Source organism: Ctenocephalides felis, unplaced genomic scaffold (genome assembly GCF_003426905.1).
Source record: "Ctenocephalides felis isolate EL2017-DRISC unplaced genomic scaffold, ASM342690v1 CF-g0.4_SCAFFOLD_01170, whole genome shotgun sequence".
In the NCBI taxonomy this organism is placed as follows: domain Eukaryota; kingdom Metazoa; phylum Arthropoda; class Insecta; order Siphonaptera; family Pulicidae; genus Ctenocephalides; species Ctenocephalides felis.
Genome location: NW_020537324.1, coordinates 14,963,989 through 14,977,540, shown reverse-complemented (window position 1 = coordinate 14,977,540; position 13,552 = coordinate 14,963,989). Strand labels below are relative to the sequence as shown.

Sequence of the window (13,552 nt, the reverse complement as noted above, 5' to 3'; positions counted from 1 at the left end):
GCTCAATTTTCATTTAATTTCAGTGCTATGTAAAGTGTGGAATTATATATTATTAAAACTTTGTATTATTTTGAAATATAAGGTAGTGTCACAGTTTCTTTGTTTGCCTGCAGTGCAATCATTTAAATATAAATGTTTATTATTGTTCTATATTTGAATTTAAAACAAATGTTTGATTGGGCATATGCAATATTTATGCAAGATAAATATTTAATTGTCCAGTATTTCCTGAAATATATTAAGCATTGGTAAAAATTTGACATTAAAGAACAATAATGCTTTAATTTTGCATAAGGCTCAGTGAATTTTCTATTTCATTACAGTGCAAGTGAAATGTAGTGTTAATGTATTTTTAAGATTTTTGATAACAATACCTCAGAAAAATGGTTAAAAAATCTTATTTATGGAGTGCACATTATCCATGCTGTTAATGGTGAGTACCCCACTGTAATATCTCAACTAAAAAATGTCTTTACTTTTGACTTTATTAAGAATTGAAAAATACAAGAAATTTCTTCATGATTCAAAATTACTCTTAAAACAATAATTCTTATCTATATATATTCTTAAAATCTACATTTGCATTAATAGAACAATTTGTTTCAAAAAAATATTGAAGCATTGCAAATAGCAGGAATGAGATGCCATTGTTTAACTAGCATAATGTTGACACAGACATACACCCTTTATTTCATTCTGTAATTAAATAATCATATCATTATCATTCTAATCTTTTGCTGGAACTTCAATAACTCTAGGTTTGTCAATTATTCTTGCTGTGCGATTTCCTTTTTCAACAATTCCAATGATCCAAGCTTGGTAACCTTCTTGTTTCTCAATGTCTTTGCAATAAGCTGCAGCCTGTTCTCTTGGGAGGCAGATCAAAAGACCTCCAGAAGTTTCTGCTGAATGTCCTTGCAGCAGTTGAAACATGTTACCACATGCTTTTGCTACAGCCGTCATCTTGGCAATCACAGGCAAATTGTGAATTACAAAGGACACTTCGTTCTTTTGATGAGATGCCAAATTTTGTGCATGTCCCAACAAGCCAAAACCTGTTCAAATTAAGATTGATATAGATATAAATAGGTAATGCTTCATTTTAGTCATAATTCTGTAGCATTACCTGTTATATCTGTGGATCCATGTGCATTATATTTGTGCATAAGTCTTGAAGCAATTCTATTAAGTCGAGACATGGAATCCATTGCCCGATGATAAGCTTTGCGTACATCTTCTTCTGAGACAACTAATTTAATTCTATTCCAACGTTCTGGCTGATCCAACCTATAAAATATAATATACACATTGCAACAATGATGTATACAAATACATGATATAAAATGTCAAGTAGAGCTAGAAATAGACTATCTAAGAAAGCAAATTTACTTCATTCTTGAGTTATTGCCTAATACAAATTAATATTCAATTTACCATTGGTGAGCATTGACTGCTACTTGGGTTCCAAGGGGTTTTGTTAACACCAATACATCTCCCACAACAGCATTATCTGGCACAATATATTCATTAGGCTGGCATACTGTTGAGGCAACACCTCCGATTGTACACCATGGATTTACAACTGTTTGCCCTCCAGTCACTGATGTTCCAGCCTCAAGTGCAGAGTCTTTGAATCCTCTCATAATCAATGGAATGACTACATCACGTTCTTTTTCAGTCATTTTAGTTGAGACCTATAGACGCAAAGATGAATTGAAAATACAGTATAAACCATTGCATTTTATAAAAGCAATGTTTTTGGAACTTATACTTACTGCAAGTAACATGAGCATATTATCACATTCGGTCACTCCCATTGCATATAAGTCACTCAAAACATTAGCACAAGCAATTTTGCCCATCATGTAAGGATCATCGACCAAGGGATAAAAGAAGTCTGTCGTTTGTACAAGACAAAGACCCCCGTGCCGCAAAGGAGTGACTGAACAATCGAGACCAATCCCAATTCTTGGGATGGCCATATGCATGAAATGAGCATGTTCATGTTCTTGGGCATTATAATCTTGTTGCAGGGACTCTACCAGTTTACCTAGATTGATATGATTTTATTAAATATTTAATTAAAGATAATGCTGATAAACAACAGACAATTTCAGATTCTCGACTATTTTCTAAACAGTATTCAACAGAAAATCAGATCTGGACATGCTTATTAAATAAAGATAAGAAAATATTCCTCTAAAATTTATAATTAACGTTTTTTTTATCATACATGTTCATAAAATCATTTTTTAAGTAAATCGCGAATGATAAATTGTAGAAGCAATTATTCAAACTCATCATAGAGTAATAATTATAATAGAGAATTCATGTAAAACCAGTTGATTTGACAGCTGGAAAGAATATGCCAAAAACATAAATTCACATATCCGAATTGTTTTCATAAACATACCGATTCCCAAACTGTAGATAATATTTTTAGGTAAAACACTATTATTGAACAGTATGTTAAAATAATGTGCATCAATATGAATTCTTAAACAAGTATTTCATCTCATTTCGTAAAATTCGCAGAATATTTTATATCAAACATCACATAACAAAAATTTTTTTGGCTACCTCATATGGAATATATGAATGCAAACAATGGAAAATTCCAGAATCAGCTACTGTATGGCAGCTTGTATTGCAAGTGCATTATGTGTGCAATTAAAAATAATTTCTTATTGAGGTTTGAGAAGTGCAGAACTCACCGAGGACTTCTTGAGGAACTTTGCAGCCGCGTCCTTTCAAATCGGCAAATCTCGTCAGACGAAAACTGGCTTCCAAATCATGGGCCGTGGGGTCAAATGGTCGGCGTAAGGATAATGCATTGGGATTGCCGGCCATCTCCAAGGCTGCTACTTGTAAAGCATCTTGCGTCACATTTTGATAGTCACCCATTGTTGATATAATTACTTTACTTAATATATATTGTAGTGGAACTTAATTATTATAAACAAACGATCACTATCCTGAACAAACGAATGACGAATGCAAAATGGAGTTCTCCCTTTATTAAAAACAAGCGCAAGCGCTAATAACTCTGTAGTTACACGATTGGTCCGAAATATCAGCGGGCTCCAATGCTGCGATATGATTGGCTACTGAAGCCTCACTAAACGATACGGGGAGAAGTCAGTATTTCTCCCTAAATCACTCCGGAAAATAGGATTTACTCTTATATTAACAATTGTGCTCAAAAATGCAATAACTATTTAAAAACATATATAATCGGACCAGTATTTTCTGCTAAATAAATTGCATGACACTCTGCCCTATTTTAAATACGATAGAAGCTGAAATTATTTTAGTTTGAGGATTTCAACAGCGCCATTGTTTTGTTGTGGGAAAACACAGAAGTGTTGAAATAACGCTTGGCGCCAAATTTGAAATCTTAATTTATATGTATCATTCTTAATAAATTCGGTGATAGTGTAAAACTGTGTTAGGCAAAAATATTGCAATTATGTATTTCTTCCAAAATCATTTCATCTTCTAAAAATTTAATATAATTTTATATGTACCAATATTTATAACAGGATATTTTATATATTTAAAGATAAAATTTAAAATATTTATTGCTAAAACAGCTATCATAAGTTTAGAGATTTGAAAGAATTTTTTAATGAACTAATATTAATTTTGAAATCATGCACCGTACATTTTAATTCTATACTATGATGGAAGATGGACACGAGTTAAACTCGTACTGTCACTTCATCCATCATACTTGAAAAATGTTAAATATTATTTACAACATCTGACATAAGAAATATTTGTGACACAGAAAATATACATTAATCAATTAGCAAAATGTCATTTTTAATCAATAAAGGTGAGATTTATATAATTCAATTTATTTTTTATGATCTAAACTGTATAATGTGCTTAACCTAAAATTTATAGGTTCTAAAACTATTGTATCTACAACTTTGCAATTTAAACGTTTTCGTGGTAAAATTAATATTCAAAGACCACGAGAACCCCATTATGAAAAAGCTAGAGTTTTAAGGTTTGTACAACCAATTTTTGCTGATAAGAAGAAAAAATTACCTATTATCGATCTATGCACTAAACCTGTGGATACTACGAAAAGGAATGTAGTTAACAATCCTTTAGAAAATATACTTGCTAAAGAATGTCTTAATTGGTTTAATCATTCTAAAATGGTAGTATTTTTCCATAAAAACACGTTCAACAAGGAAGATGAATTCGAAGCAATGGTTAAATTAAAACATGAAAATATGTATATGAAACAATATGGAGCTGCTATAGTGAAAAAGGCCCTTGTGGATACAAAATATGAAGCCGTACTAAGTCTTTTTAAATCACATAATGTGATGATATTCAGCCCGGATATTAAAGTTTCTAAAGTGCTTAAAATAATGAAAAAATATCCTCAATTAATAATGTTAGGTAAGCATTAGTATCTTCGTAGTTAAATTACTAGATAACGTAAAATATGGAAGAATCATGACATTTATAAAAACAAATCATATGGAATTCAATGTTAAATAATTAATACCAAATTTAATGTTAAACAATTAATATTACATTATATTAATAATAATTCTGCCACAGCAATTGATTTACTTATATGATAGTATAATACAAAAAACTAATTGAATTTTGTCTGACATTGTTTAAATTTCATGATAATAATTCTACTATCGGTTATTATCGATATCTACTATTATTTGTGTTTATTATTTTTCAGCTGGAATAGTGGATGACCGTCTTTTAAGTCACTCAGAGTTCTTGAGTTATGGAAAACTTCCTAATTTAGAAACAATGCAAGCAAATTTAACCAATGTTTTGAATATGGCTGCATTATCTTTAACTAATAATTTAACATTACATCAAAGTAATTTAGTATCTAGCTTAGAACAATATGCTGAGCTCAAAAAATCAGAAAGTTCTGATACTTCAAAAGAAAGTACAAATAATGTAGAAGAAACTTCACAAGATAAGTCAAAAGAATAGTCATAATAATGGGTTATATATTTCTTAATTTATATAATTGATGATAATAGGCAGTGATTATGCATTATTTATGCAAATAATTAAACATCTGTAAATAAATTATATAACTACACATTTATTAAAAATATCATTATAAGCATTTACATCAGAAAATATTATCCCAATTATTAAAAGAGTTGTAATAAATAAATAATTTAATAAGTATAACATATTTTAATGCTTAACTATAAAAAATTACAGATAAACAAAATAGTAATTCGATTTATTTAGTAAGTTTATATATGATGCAGCAAAAATGTGAAATTTTAATATCACAATATTAACATTACCAAATATTGCCAAATTAATATAATTAATAAATAATAGAGAATGTTGCAAATATCGTAATAATTTCAAATAAAACATAAACATTTTAACAAAAAATTCTTCATGTGGGATTGTTAGTTTTTCAATTAATTTACTAATTCACAATACATTCCAACTCATTCTTTTTTGCAATGGTAGCACGAGCAACTTGTAGCAGATTTAAATGTTACAATTTTTTGACCGTCCAAACAGGCTGCTGGAATTTCAATCTGAAGAGATAAATGAGATTTACATTTTGTTAAATGTAATAATGAAAGACAATTGTTTCAATTTTCAGTTTTCTAAATGATGTTTAGAATTGAGAGAGCAACTCTTTGAAGCTCAAATAGTTACCAAAATCTACACTTTATGATTACTGTGCATTGATTGGAAACTTTAAAATCTGCATTGAACTAAAATAAAATAATTAACAAAAGTAAAATTATATTCGATCTGATTCTAAACAAAATATTTGATTACCATTCTGAACGCAACCCGGTTACTTTTAAATAGCTTTACCTTTATAAATTCACATCTCGAGGTATGCAAGTCTATAGAATTAGTGCCACCACAATAAAATATAATAATTGAATCTTTGTTGACCGTTTCATTGAAAAAAATCACTTCAAAGACTTTCAATACAAAACTTATGGACTAAAAAGGACATTGCTTTCGATGAATATTTTATTCAATTCGAAATGTTTATTGGAACTACAGATTTAGCTGCATGCAAGATACCAAATATGAGAAAAGGAAAAATATTTTATTTCACAGTTATATTTCATAATACGTGCTTCATTACAAAAAAAGTATATTACACTATGAAAAATAATTTATTATATGGTATAATTTATTGAAAAAAATATAGTTAATAGATTAATTTACTCACATCTTCTGTATCCATGATATTGCAGCATTGACCGACGCTCACTAGTTGCTGGTTACGGACAGTTATTGAATGTAAAGGACCCAAGGTTCCGTGTCTGGACGGAACCGTCCAGGATTCGCAGAAACCGCGACAGGCATGTGTCGCCACTGTGAATTTGCGACATCCGGGAATGCTTATTTCGCGGGTATGTCCTGAACATTAAAAAAAATAGTAAATTGAAATTGGGAAAAATTTCTTTAAACTATTATATATATTAGTGATATATATATATATATATATATATATATATATATATATATATATATATTATCAAACATACAAACCTAAAAAGAAAATAGGTTTAGTGCAATACATTTTATTGAATAATTTGAAATTATTTCAGTAAAATATGCTCATCAGCTTTTAAAATTGTGACGATAAAATATTGACAAAGCTTATTATTCTAAACTTTGATTATTTTTATAAACCAATTTTTGTATTCATATAATATTTTATAATGTTGGTTAAGACTTAAGGCTATAAATTTATTATATAAATTATAACTTAATTTTAAAAAAATATTCAAGATTTTTAAAAACCTGTACGTACAGTTTTGCACTTTTCTGACAATTTTAAAGAAATGTCTTGGACGATAATCTCCCAAAGCTAATCAAAGCAAGTCATGTCGAGTTTTATCGAATGGTTTTTAAATTTTTGAAATCGTTGAAGCCGTTTTTGAGAAAACGTCGATACAAAGTCACATTTAGGCTCACATACACATACATGCACACAAACATTTTTCCAATTCTGGTGTGAAACGATTCAGAATGACTTGAAACATCAAGAAAGCATAAAATAATCAAATCATATCTCTTGGAGAAAATATAAACTTCTTCGGGAAGTTATGTACGCTTACACGTATATATTCATAATGTCATATCAAATAATTATCAACATTTTATTTTATATTTTAATTATCAATAACTAAATTATTTCGAACATCTGTATTGATAATTTTAAAGTCTTAAGATTCTTTTCACATACCAACTCGATGACATCCCGGTTTGTACCACAACTTGTTTGCGAATGCTCCAAAAGTCGTTAGTAAAAGCAGCAATACGGCAGAAGCCGCTAATTGCATGTTAACGCTAAAATAAAATATTTTTCACAATAAAAAATATTATAAATAAATATATTTTTCTACTTTCAAATTCAATTTTTCAAAATTTTTGGCTTGCAAATGGTATCGTACCTTTTTTATTTGTGGCACGTTGTTGTTCGTCTCACGATTTTTGCTATACTGTTTGTATGTAAACAAAGAAATAGCATTTGAATGAATTTCAAAACATCCCCTACTTTAATTTTCATTCTAAGTAAGATGTCTCTTAGACAATATACATTTAAAGCATATGAGGCGCAAGACGGCTGAATAATTAATTGCAAAAACTCATTTACACTGCATATATTTTTAAGTATCTGCTTACCATAAGAATTCTACATATAATGTACTGCGTATGCTTTGAGAAAATATCTTTAAGATAAAAATAATTTAGAAAGAGGCCTTTTGCGAGCGTTTCTAAACATTTAATTATATATCTAGTTTTGTGGAATACGGCTAAATTTTATTGATAGGCCAATTTTTTTTTGTGTCATCTATCAGAATATAATCTTAAAGAATAATGTATATATACATTATTCTTTAAGACTATGTGTTGGTCTTTGTGACTTTAAAGCAGTGATTTCCAACCTGTGGTGCGCGCCCCCCTGGGGGGGCGCCATACCGTCCCAGGGGGGGCGCGAAGCTGTTTCAAAAACATTATTTTTAAATGCTGAGTAAGTGTCAAAAACAAATCAGCAAAATACTTAAAATACTTCTAAGAGTGTTTGAGCTCAAAAAAGAAATTGCTATATTCCTTGCTGATAACAAAAGAGACGGAGCAATCTTGTTTTAGGACACAAACTTCCTTGCAAAATTTGCGTATTCAGTTGATATTTTTCAAAGACTTAGCGATTTAATTAAATCAATGCAAGGATCTCAAATTCATGCTTTTGTTCAGAAAGACAAGATTACGGCTTTAATGAAAAAATTAGAACTGTGTATAGCTAGTATCAAATAACTTTACAACTTTAACATGTTTCCCACTTTTAAAATTACTTGTGTTACTGATGAAATAGAAGTAAGTAAAGATCTTATTATTATATCAGTCATATGACTAGTCTGCGAAACCAATTTTTGCATTACTTTAAACATCTAATTACGTCCAAATACGAATGGATTAGAAATCCATTTGTCATTGAGAAACATGGTGATTTTGATCATTCAACAGCAGAGCAGAAAATGATAATTGATTTATCTAGTGATAGCACATTGAAGCAGATTTTTCAGGACGAAAATATATTGTTAAGTTTTGGTTACCAGTAAAGGACGATTTTTCTACTTTGAAATAATGCTTTAGAAATTTTATTACCATTTGTGAGATCTTACTTATGTGAAACAGAAAATTCTTATAATAAATAGTTATGTTTGTATGCATATTTTTTATAATACTGTGTATTATTTGGCATAATTTCAGTTATATTAAGTATATTTAAATTAAATTGTTAGAAAAATAAGGCGGGGCGCAATATTTTTTTCTTTCGAAAGGGGGCGCAAGGAAAAAAGGTTCGAAATCGCTGCTTTAAAGACTTTATCTCCAATAAAATATACCTCCTTTTTTAACATTTTATTTTAGATCATATGGCCATTTTCTTTTCAAACTTCGAATCAGAGACCAAATGAATAAATAAACAAATAAATGATATATTAATAACCGTATTTGGTAATTTATCTCTTGCCATGGATTTTTCGATATGTATATGTAAATAATCAAAAAGGTAATTTTACTGGTATACACGCATACATACATACTTTTTCCAATATCAGTGTCAAACGATTCAGAATGATTGGAAATATCAAGAAAATATTAAATTAGCATTTAGCAAAATATTAAATTAGCTCTGACGAAAACACGAACTTCCCTTCGGTGTTAATTAAATTATTATTAAGTTATTAAGTTAATTAAATTAAGTATTAATTAAATATTCTTTAATAATGGTGAAAAAAATGATATTTTATATGCACACTCTAAAAAAATATAATACCTATCATTTTTTGCAAAATTGAATTTTTGTTTTCAGAAAAAGATAAAAGATGAAGATGATTTTCGTGAAATGCCGCTAAACAATAATTTTTATAAAAAAACGGTAGTGTGCAGGAATTTGAAATTTAGACCACTGCCAATGCGGAATTCTATAGTACCAACTAGTTTTTGCAGAACAGGAAATACTTGTTTATAACTTACACTATTGTTATTATTGCCGACATCTATTTGCTTCACATGTAGTTTATGAATTTCACGTTAGAATACTTGGAAATAATCAATAGTAAATGTAAATTTAAAATGCAACCTGATATTGAGTAGAAGCCATATTTATTTTCACTTGTCGGTAAATATAGATGCAAAATGCAAAATATTTGAAAGTAGCTCTTACCGGGCATTGATGCATCTAATTAAATAATATATGATCACTATAATCAGTGCCGGCTTTAGGGTAGGGCGAGGTGGGCGACCGCCCTGGGCGCCGGCAAAAAGGGGCGCTGCAGGCGCCCCCCGGCTTATGCTCATAGTTCGAGTTCTGCTTAGTAGTCTCGTAAATGAAGCGTTTTTTTTGTCTATTGTCAAAACACATTGTCCTTTTAACGTTTTGGTAAAAAAAAAGCTAGCGTTATTGTAGCGAAGCGTAACAAACTCAGCTCATTCGCATGGGATAGCGAACTTGGCCACTTGGCCAGTCACTCGAAATGGCAAAATCATTGATCACATAATTACTAGTGGCCCAGTGCAAACTCACATTGATAATTATCCGAAGAATGATGCAGGCCGACATTTCTCTAATTCTCATTTCACAAAAATTCTTACAAACAATGAAACAATTCAGCGCCGTTGGTTAATTTACTCCGTTTCTAAGGATCGATTTTATTGTTTTTGTTGTAGACTATTTGATAGTAGCTCAACGTCGAACTTAGTATCTCAAGGGTATAACAACTGGAAATACTTGTCTGAAATATTAAAAATCATGAAAATAGCACTTTTCATAAGAAGTTTTACTTTTTCATGGATTGAAGCTGAACTACGATTAAAAATAGAAAAAACGATGGAATAATGTTTTGTCTAGATAGATGCATATCACACTTTATTTAGCCGAAAACAATATGGCGTTCAGAGGCACTTCTGACAAACTATATACGCCAAATAACGGAAAGTTCTTAGGCTTTGTACAAATACTAGCCAAATTTCATCTAGTCATGCAGGAGCACTTGCGATTAGCTATGAAGGGTGATATTTCAGACCACTCAGCTTCTGTTCATCGATGGAAAATTCTAACCGATCACTTGGGACTATATACTATAAAAAAGCACAGTGACGCTCGTTGGGAAGCAAGAATAAGTAGTGTTACAGTAGTCCGTTATCAAATTAGTACTATCCATGATGCTTTGATTACTTTGGCTCTTGAAACTCAGAAAACTGATGTTCAAATGTCTCATGAAGCTACTACTCTAGCCGAACAACTAAAAGATTTCAGCTTCATAGTTTCATTGGTTGTTTGGTATGACATACTTCATCAAATAAATGTTGTAAGTAAATCTCCACAGTCAACAGATATGGATCTTGGTAAATGTACACAAATGTTGAAAAAATGCGGCAATTTTTTGGAAGACTACAGAAATACGGGCTTTAAAAGCGCTATTTTAACTGCGAAGGAGTTGGCTGAAGAACTAGAAATTGAGCGTCAAGCTGGTGAAATTGCACGCGATGACCCTATAACTTCTCCAGAAAAAAAATTTGAGGTTGAATTTTTCAACTGTCTTTTGGACAACATTAATTTCAATCAATGAAAGGTTCGAACAGTTAAATGAGTACTCGGAATATTGGTCTTTTTTGTACAATATTAAACAGATTCCAGAAAAACGCGACCTTCTCAAGCTCTGTAGTGATCTCCATTTAAAATTAACTGTAGACTCTAAATCAGACATAGATGGTTGTATGTTATGTGATGAACTTATAAGTCTGGCATCCCACCTGATAAAAATGTGGTTACTCCCATTTTTGTTATAAATTTTATCAACGATTTCAACTTACAAGAACTGTATCCAAATGTATGGATATCATTGCGAATTTTATTAACTATACCTGTAACGGTTGCTAGTGGGGAGCTTTTCAAAGCTGAAGCTAATAAAAACCTATCTTCGATCAGCGATTTCGCAATCTAGATTGACAAACTTAGCAACTGTGTCAATTGAGAACGAAATTGCTGAAAACATCGACTTCGACAACCTTATAAAAGAGTTTGCTGATAGAAAGGCCAGAAAAGTAAAATTCTATTAGTGGTTCTATTAATGGTTATCTTTTATAATAATTTTTTTTTAATAAACGGTTATTTCATTAGATGTTTTTCTTTTTTCCAAATGGGTTTGAATTGCAGGTGAAGGGCGCCGTAGAAATCTCGCCCAGGGCGCTGGTAGTGTTAAAGCCGGCCCTGACTATAATACATTACCTATGTAAAAAAAACTATATAAAGAGAGGTCAACCGTTGGGTTACAATATAAATACAGAATAGAAAGGTGAAATGCGAGTATAATAGCTTGCTTATAGAACGGGAGTTTTGATAGCTATTAAAAATGAGGATATAAAAAAAATTTAAATTTAAATGCTCAAAGTAAAGGATAATAATACATAAAAACTGTTAGTATGAATGATAGAGAGGATTAAATACCTTCTTACATGAAAAAATAAATGAGCCTACTTTTTGTAAATAAATCGAACGAAACGCTGATTAGGAAAGGTCAACCGTTGAGTTTCCATATAAATACAGAACGAAAAAGTGAAATTCGAGTATAATAGCTTGCTTATAGAACGGAAGGTTTAATAGCTATTAAAAATGCGTATATAAAAAATAAAAATGCTCAAAAGAAAGGATAATAACACATACAAACTGCTTGTATGAACGATGTAGAGGATTAGATACCTTCTTACATGGAAAAAAATAAATGAGCTTACTTTTTGTAAATAAATTGAACGAAATGCTGATTACGAAAAAACTTTGAATTACCGTATCAAATGTATATTTTTCATTTTTATTTATTACTCCTTTACGAGAGTGAATTTAATAATTAGCAGTGGAAAACACCAAATCATGTGATTTTTTTCAGTAAGGAAATAGACTTTCTCCATCTTACGTTTCCGCATAAGTAAAGCACGATTCATGCAGATCGTTCACGTGCGCGATTGAGTCACCAAATATTCAAAACCAACACATCCGACGTCCAAAGTAATACGGTCAGTATCAAAAGCATCTATAAAAGTCGGATATACGAGAAGAATAAAAATAAAATCAAACCATCTAATGGGAGGCAAATGCTTAATGAATACCACTTTATGATAAGAGTGGGATGTTGCATACGAACACATATCGCCGTACACAAACACAAACTTCTACCGGTTTCTTCTAAAAGGTAGGTCAGCGGTCTGATGTAGTTTGTTATAAACGCTTGAAGAATCCCCGTCTCGCCATTTCACCTTGAACTCTTGCGGGAGAAGTTGTCTGGTACCTGGGTGCCACAGAACTTTACATCCTTATATAAAGAAAAAGTGCTACGACCATGTTAATTCCTAAGAGTTTTATAGTTTTTATTGTGTCAGTTTTTGCAATTGTTTCCGCGGATGAAAATGGTGTTCAAATAGTGGAAAATGCAGTGCTACAAGTTGTTCCATGTTTCCTGAAGGAGGACACCAGCCAGTGTTTGGAGAACAGAACGAGGAGGGCTTTGGACACGTGGAGCAATATTTTGGAGGATGAGTGGAATAAACTTGTCGGTGAGTGATAATTGATAATTCTTAGATTTACTTTAATGATTATAATCGAGATATATTATTTTACATAGGAAGGCACTTACTGCATTAAACAGAGCAGAAAATTAGAAAAGAGGCATTTTATTTCAAAATTAACTCTTCTGCAATTTAACCAAAACACTTTTAAGCACCATTTATATATGTTGTATGCATAATTACTATTTTAAAAAAATATTAATTAGAGCCTAGGATTTTAAGATATAGCTATATACAGCTTCACCGTCCTTTTACTACGTTTTCATATTTATGTGTAAATGTGTATTAATAACTTCTTTATACAGCAAACCCGTTATTCTTCAATGCATGCATCTAGTTATTTATAATTTCTTGTTGATTGTTTTATATTTTTTTAAAAAATCTGCTCTTTTACAAAAAAATTAAGATATAAAATCGTATAATAGTG

General features: G+C 30.6%; 3 protein-coding genes and 1 pseudogene across 3 annotated transcripts; 2 read left to right on the top strand and 2 right to left on the bottom strand.

Annotated features, from left to right (window-relative positions):
• Positions 1 to 471: 471 nt before the first annotated feature.
• Positions 472 to 2,904, bottom strand: LOC113366140 (selenide, water dikinase). The gene is made up of 5 exons (XM_026607700.1): positions 2,715 to 2,904; positions 1,776 to 2,050; positions 1,435 to 1,694; positions 1,127 to 1,287; positions 472 to 1,055 (listed from the first exon to the last, which is right to left on the bottom strand). The coding sequence occupies exons 1-5, from the start codon at positions 2,902 to 2,904 to the stop codon at positions 727 to 729; spliced, it is 1,215 nt and encodes a 404-aa protein (XP_026463485.1). The 3' UTR covers positions 472 to 726.
• Positions 2,905 to 3,693: 789 nt separating this feature from the next.
• On the top strand, positions 3,694 to 5,091 carry LOC113367981 (39S ribosomal protein L10, mitochondrial-like). The gene is made up of 3 exons (XM_026609544.1): positions 3,694 to 3,838; positions 3,910 to 4,419; positions 4,721 to 5,091. Exons 1-3 carry the CDS (start codon positions 3,817 to 3,819, stop codon positions 4,984 to 4,986), a joined length of 798 nt encoding a protein of 265 aa, XP_026465329.1. The 5' UTR covers positions 3,694 to 3,816; the 3' UTR covers positions 4,987 to 5,091.
• Positions 5,092 to 5,468: 377 nt separating this feature from the next.
• LOC113366887 (thyrostimulin alpha-2 subunit-like) lies at positions 5,469 to 7,340 on the bottom strand. The gene is made up of 3 exons (XM_026608533.1): positions 7,244 to 7,340; positions 6,221 to 6,411; positions 5,469 to 5,561 (listed from the first exon to the last, which is right to left on the bottom strand). Exons 1-3 carry the CDS (start codon positions 7,338 to 7,340, stop codon positions 5,469 to 5,471), a joined length of 381 nt encoding a protein of 126 aa, XP_026464318.1.
• Positions 7,341 to 10,451: 3,111 nt separating this feature from the next.
• LOC113368405 lies at positions 10,452 to 12,206 on the top strand (annotated as a pseudogene).
• The last annotated feature ends 1,346 nt before the right edge of the window (positions 12,207 to 13,552 follow it).

Coding starts and splice junctions, on each gene's coding strand:
- LOC113366140 (XM_026607700.1), bottom strand. CDS start 2,904: ATGGGTGACTATCAAAATGTGACGCAAGATGCTTTACAAGTAGCAGCC. Junction 2,051..2,714: donor AGTTCCTCAAGAAGTCCTCG/GTGAGTTCTGCA, acceptor ATATCAATCTAG/GTAAACTGGTAGAGTCCCTG. Junction 1,695..1,775: donor ATATGCTCATGTTACTTGCA/GTAAGTATAAGT, acceptor TTGCGTCTATAG/GTCTCAACTAAAATGACTGA.
- LOC113367981 (XM_026609544.1), top strand. CDS start 3,817: ATGTCATTTTTAATCAATAAAG. Junction 3,839..3,909: donor GTCATTTTTAATCAATAAAG/GTGAGATTTATA, acceptor TAAAATTTATAG/GTTCTAAAACTATTGTATCT. Junction 4,420..4,720: donor TCCTCAATTAATAATGTTAG/GTAAGCATTAGT, acceptor ATTATTTTTCAG/CTGGAATAGTGGATGACCGT.
- LOC113366887 (XM_026608533.1), bottom strand. CDS start 7,340: ATGCAATTAGCGGCTTCTGCCGTATTGCTGCTTTTACTAACGACTTTT. Junction 6,412..7,243: donor ACCGGGATGTCATCGAGTTG/GTATGTGAAAAG, acceptor TTTAATGTTCAG/GACATACCCGCGAAATAAGC. Junction 5,562..6,220: donor ATATCATGGATACAGAAGAT/GTGAGTAAATTA, acceptor TTATCTCTTCAG/ATTGAAATTCCAGCAGCCTG.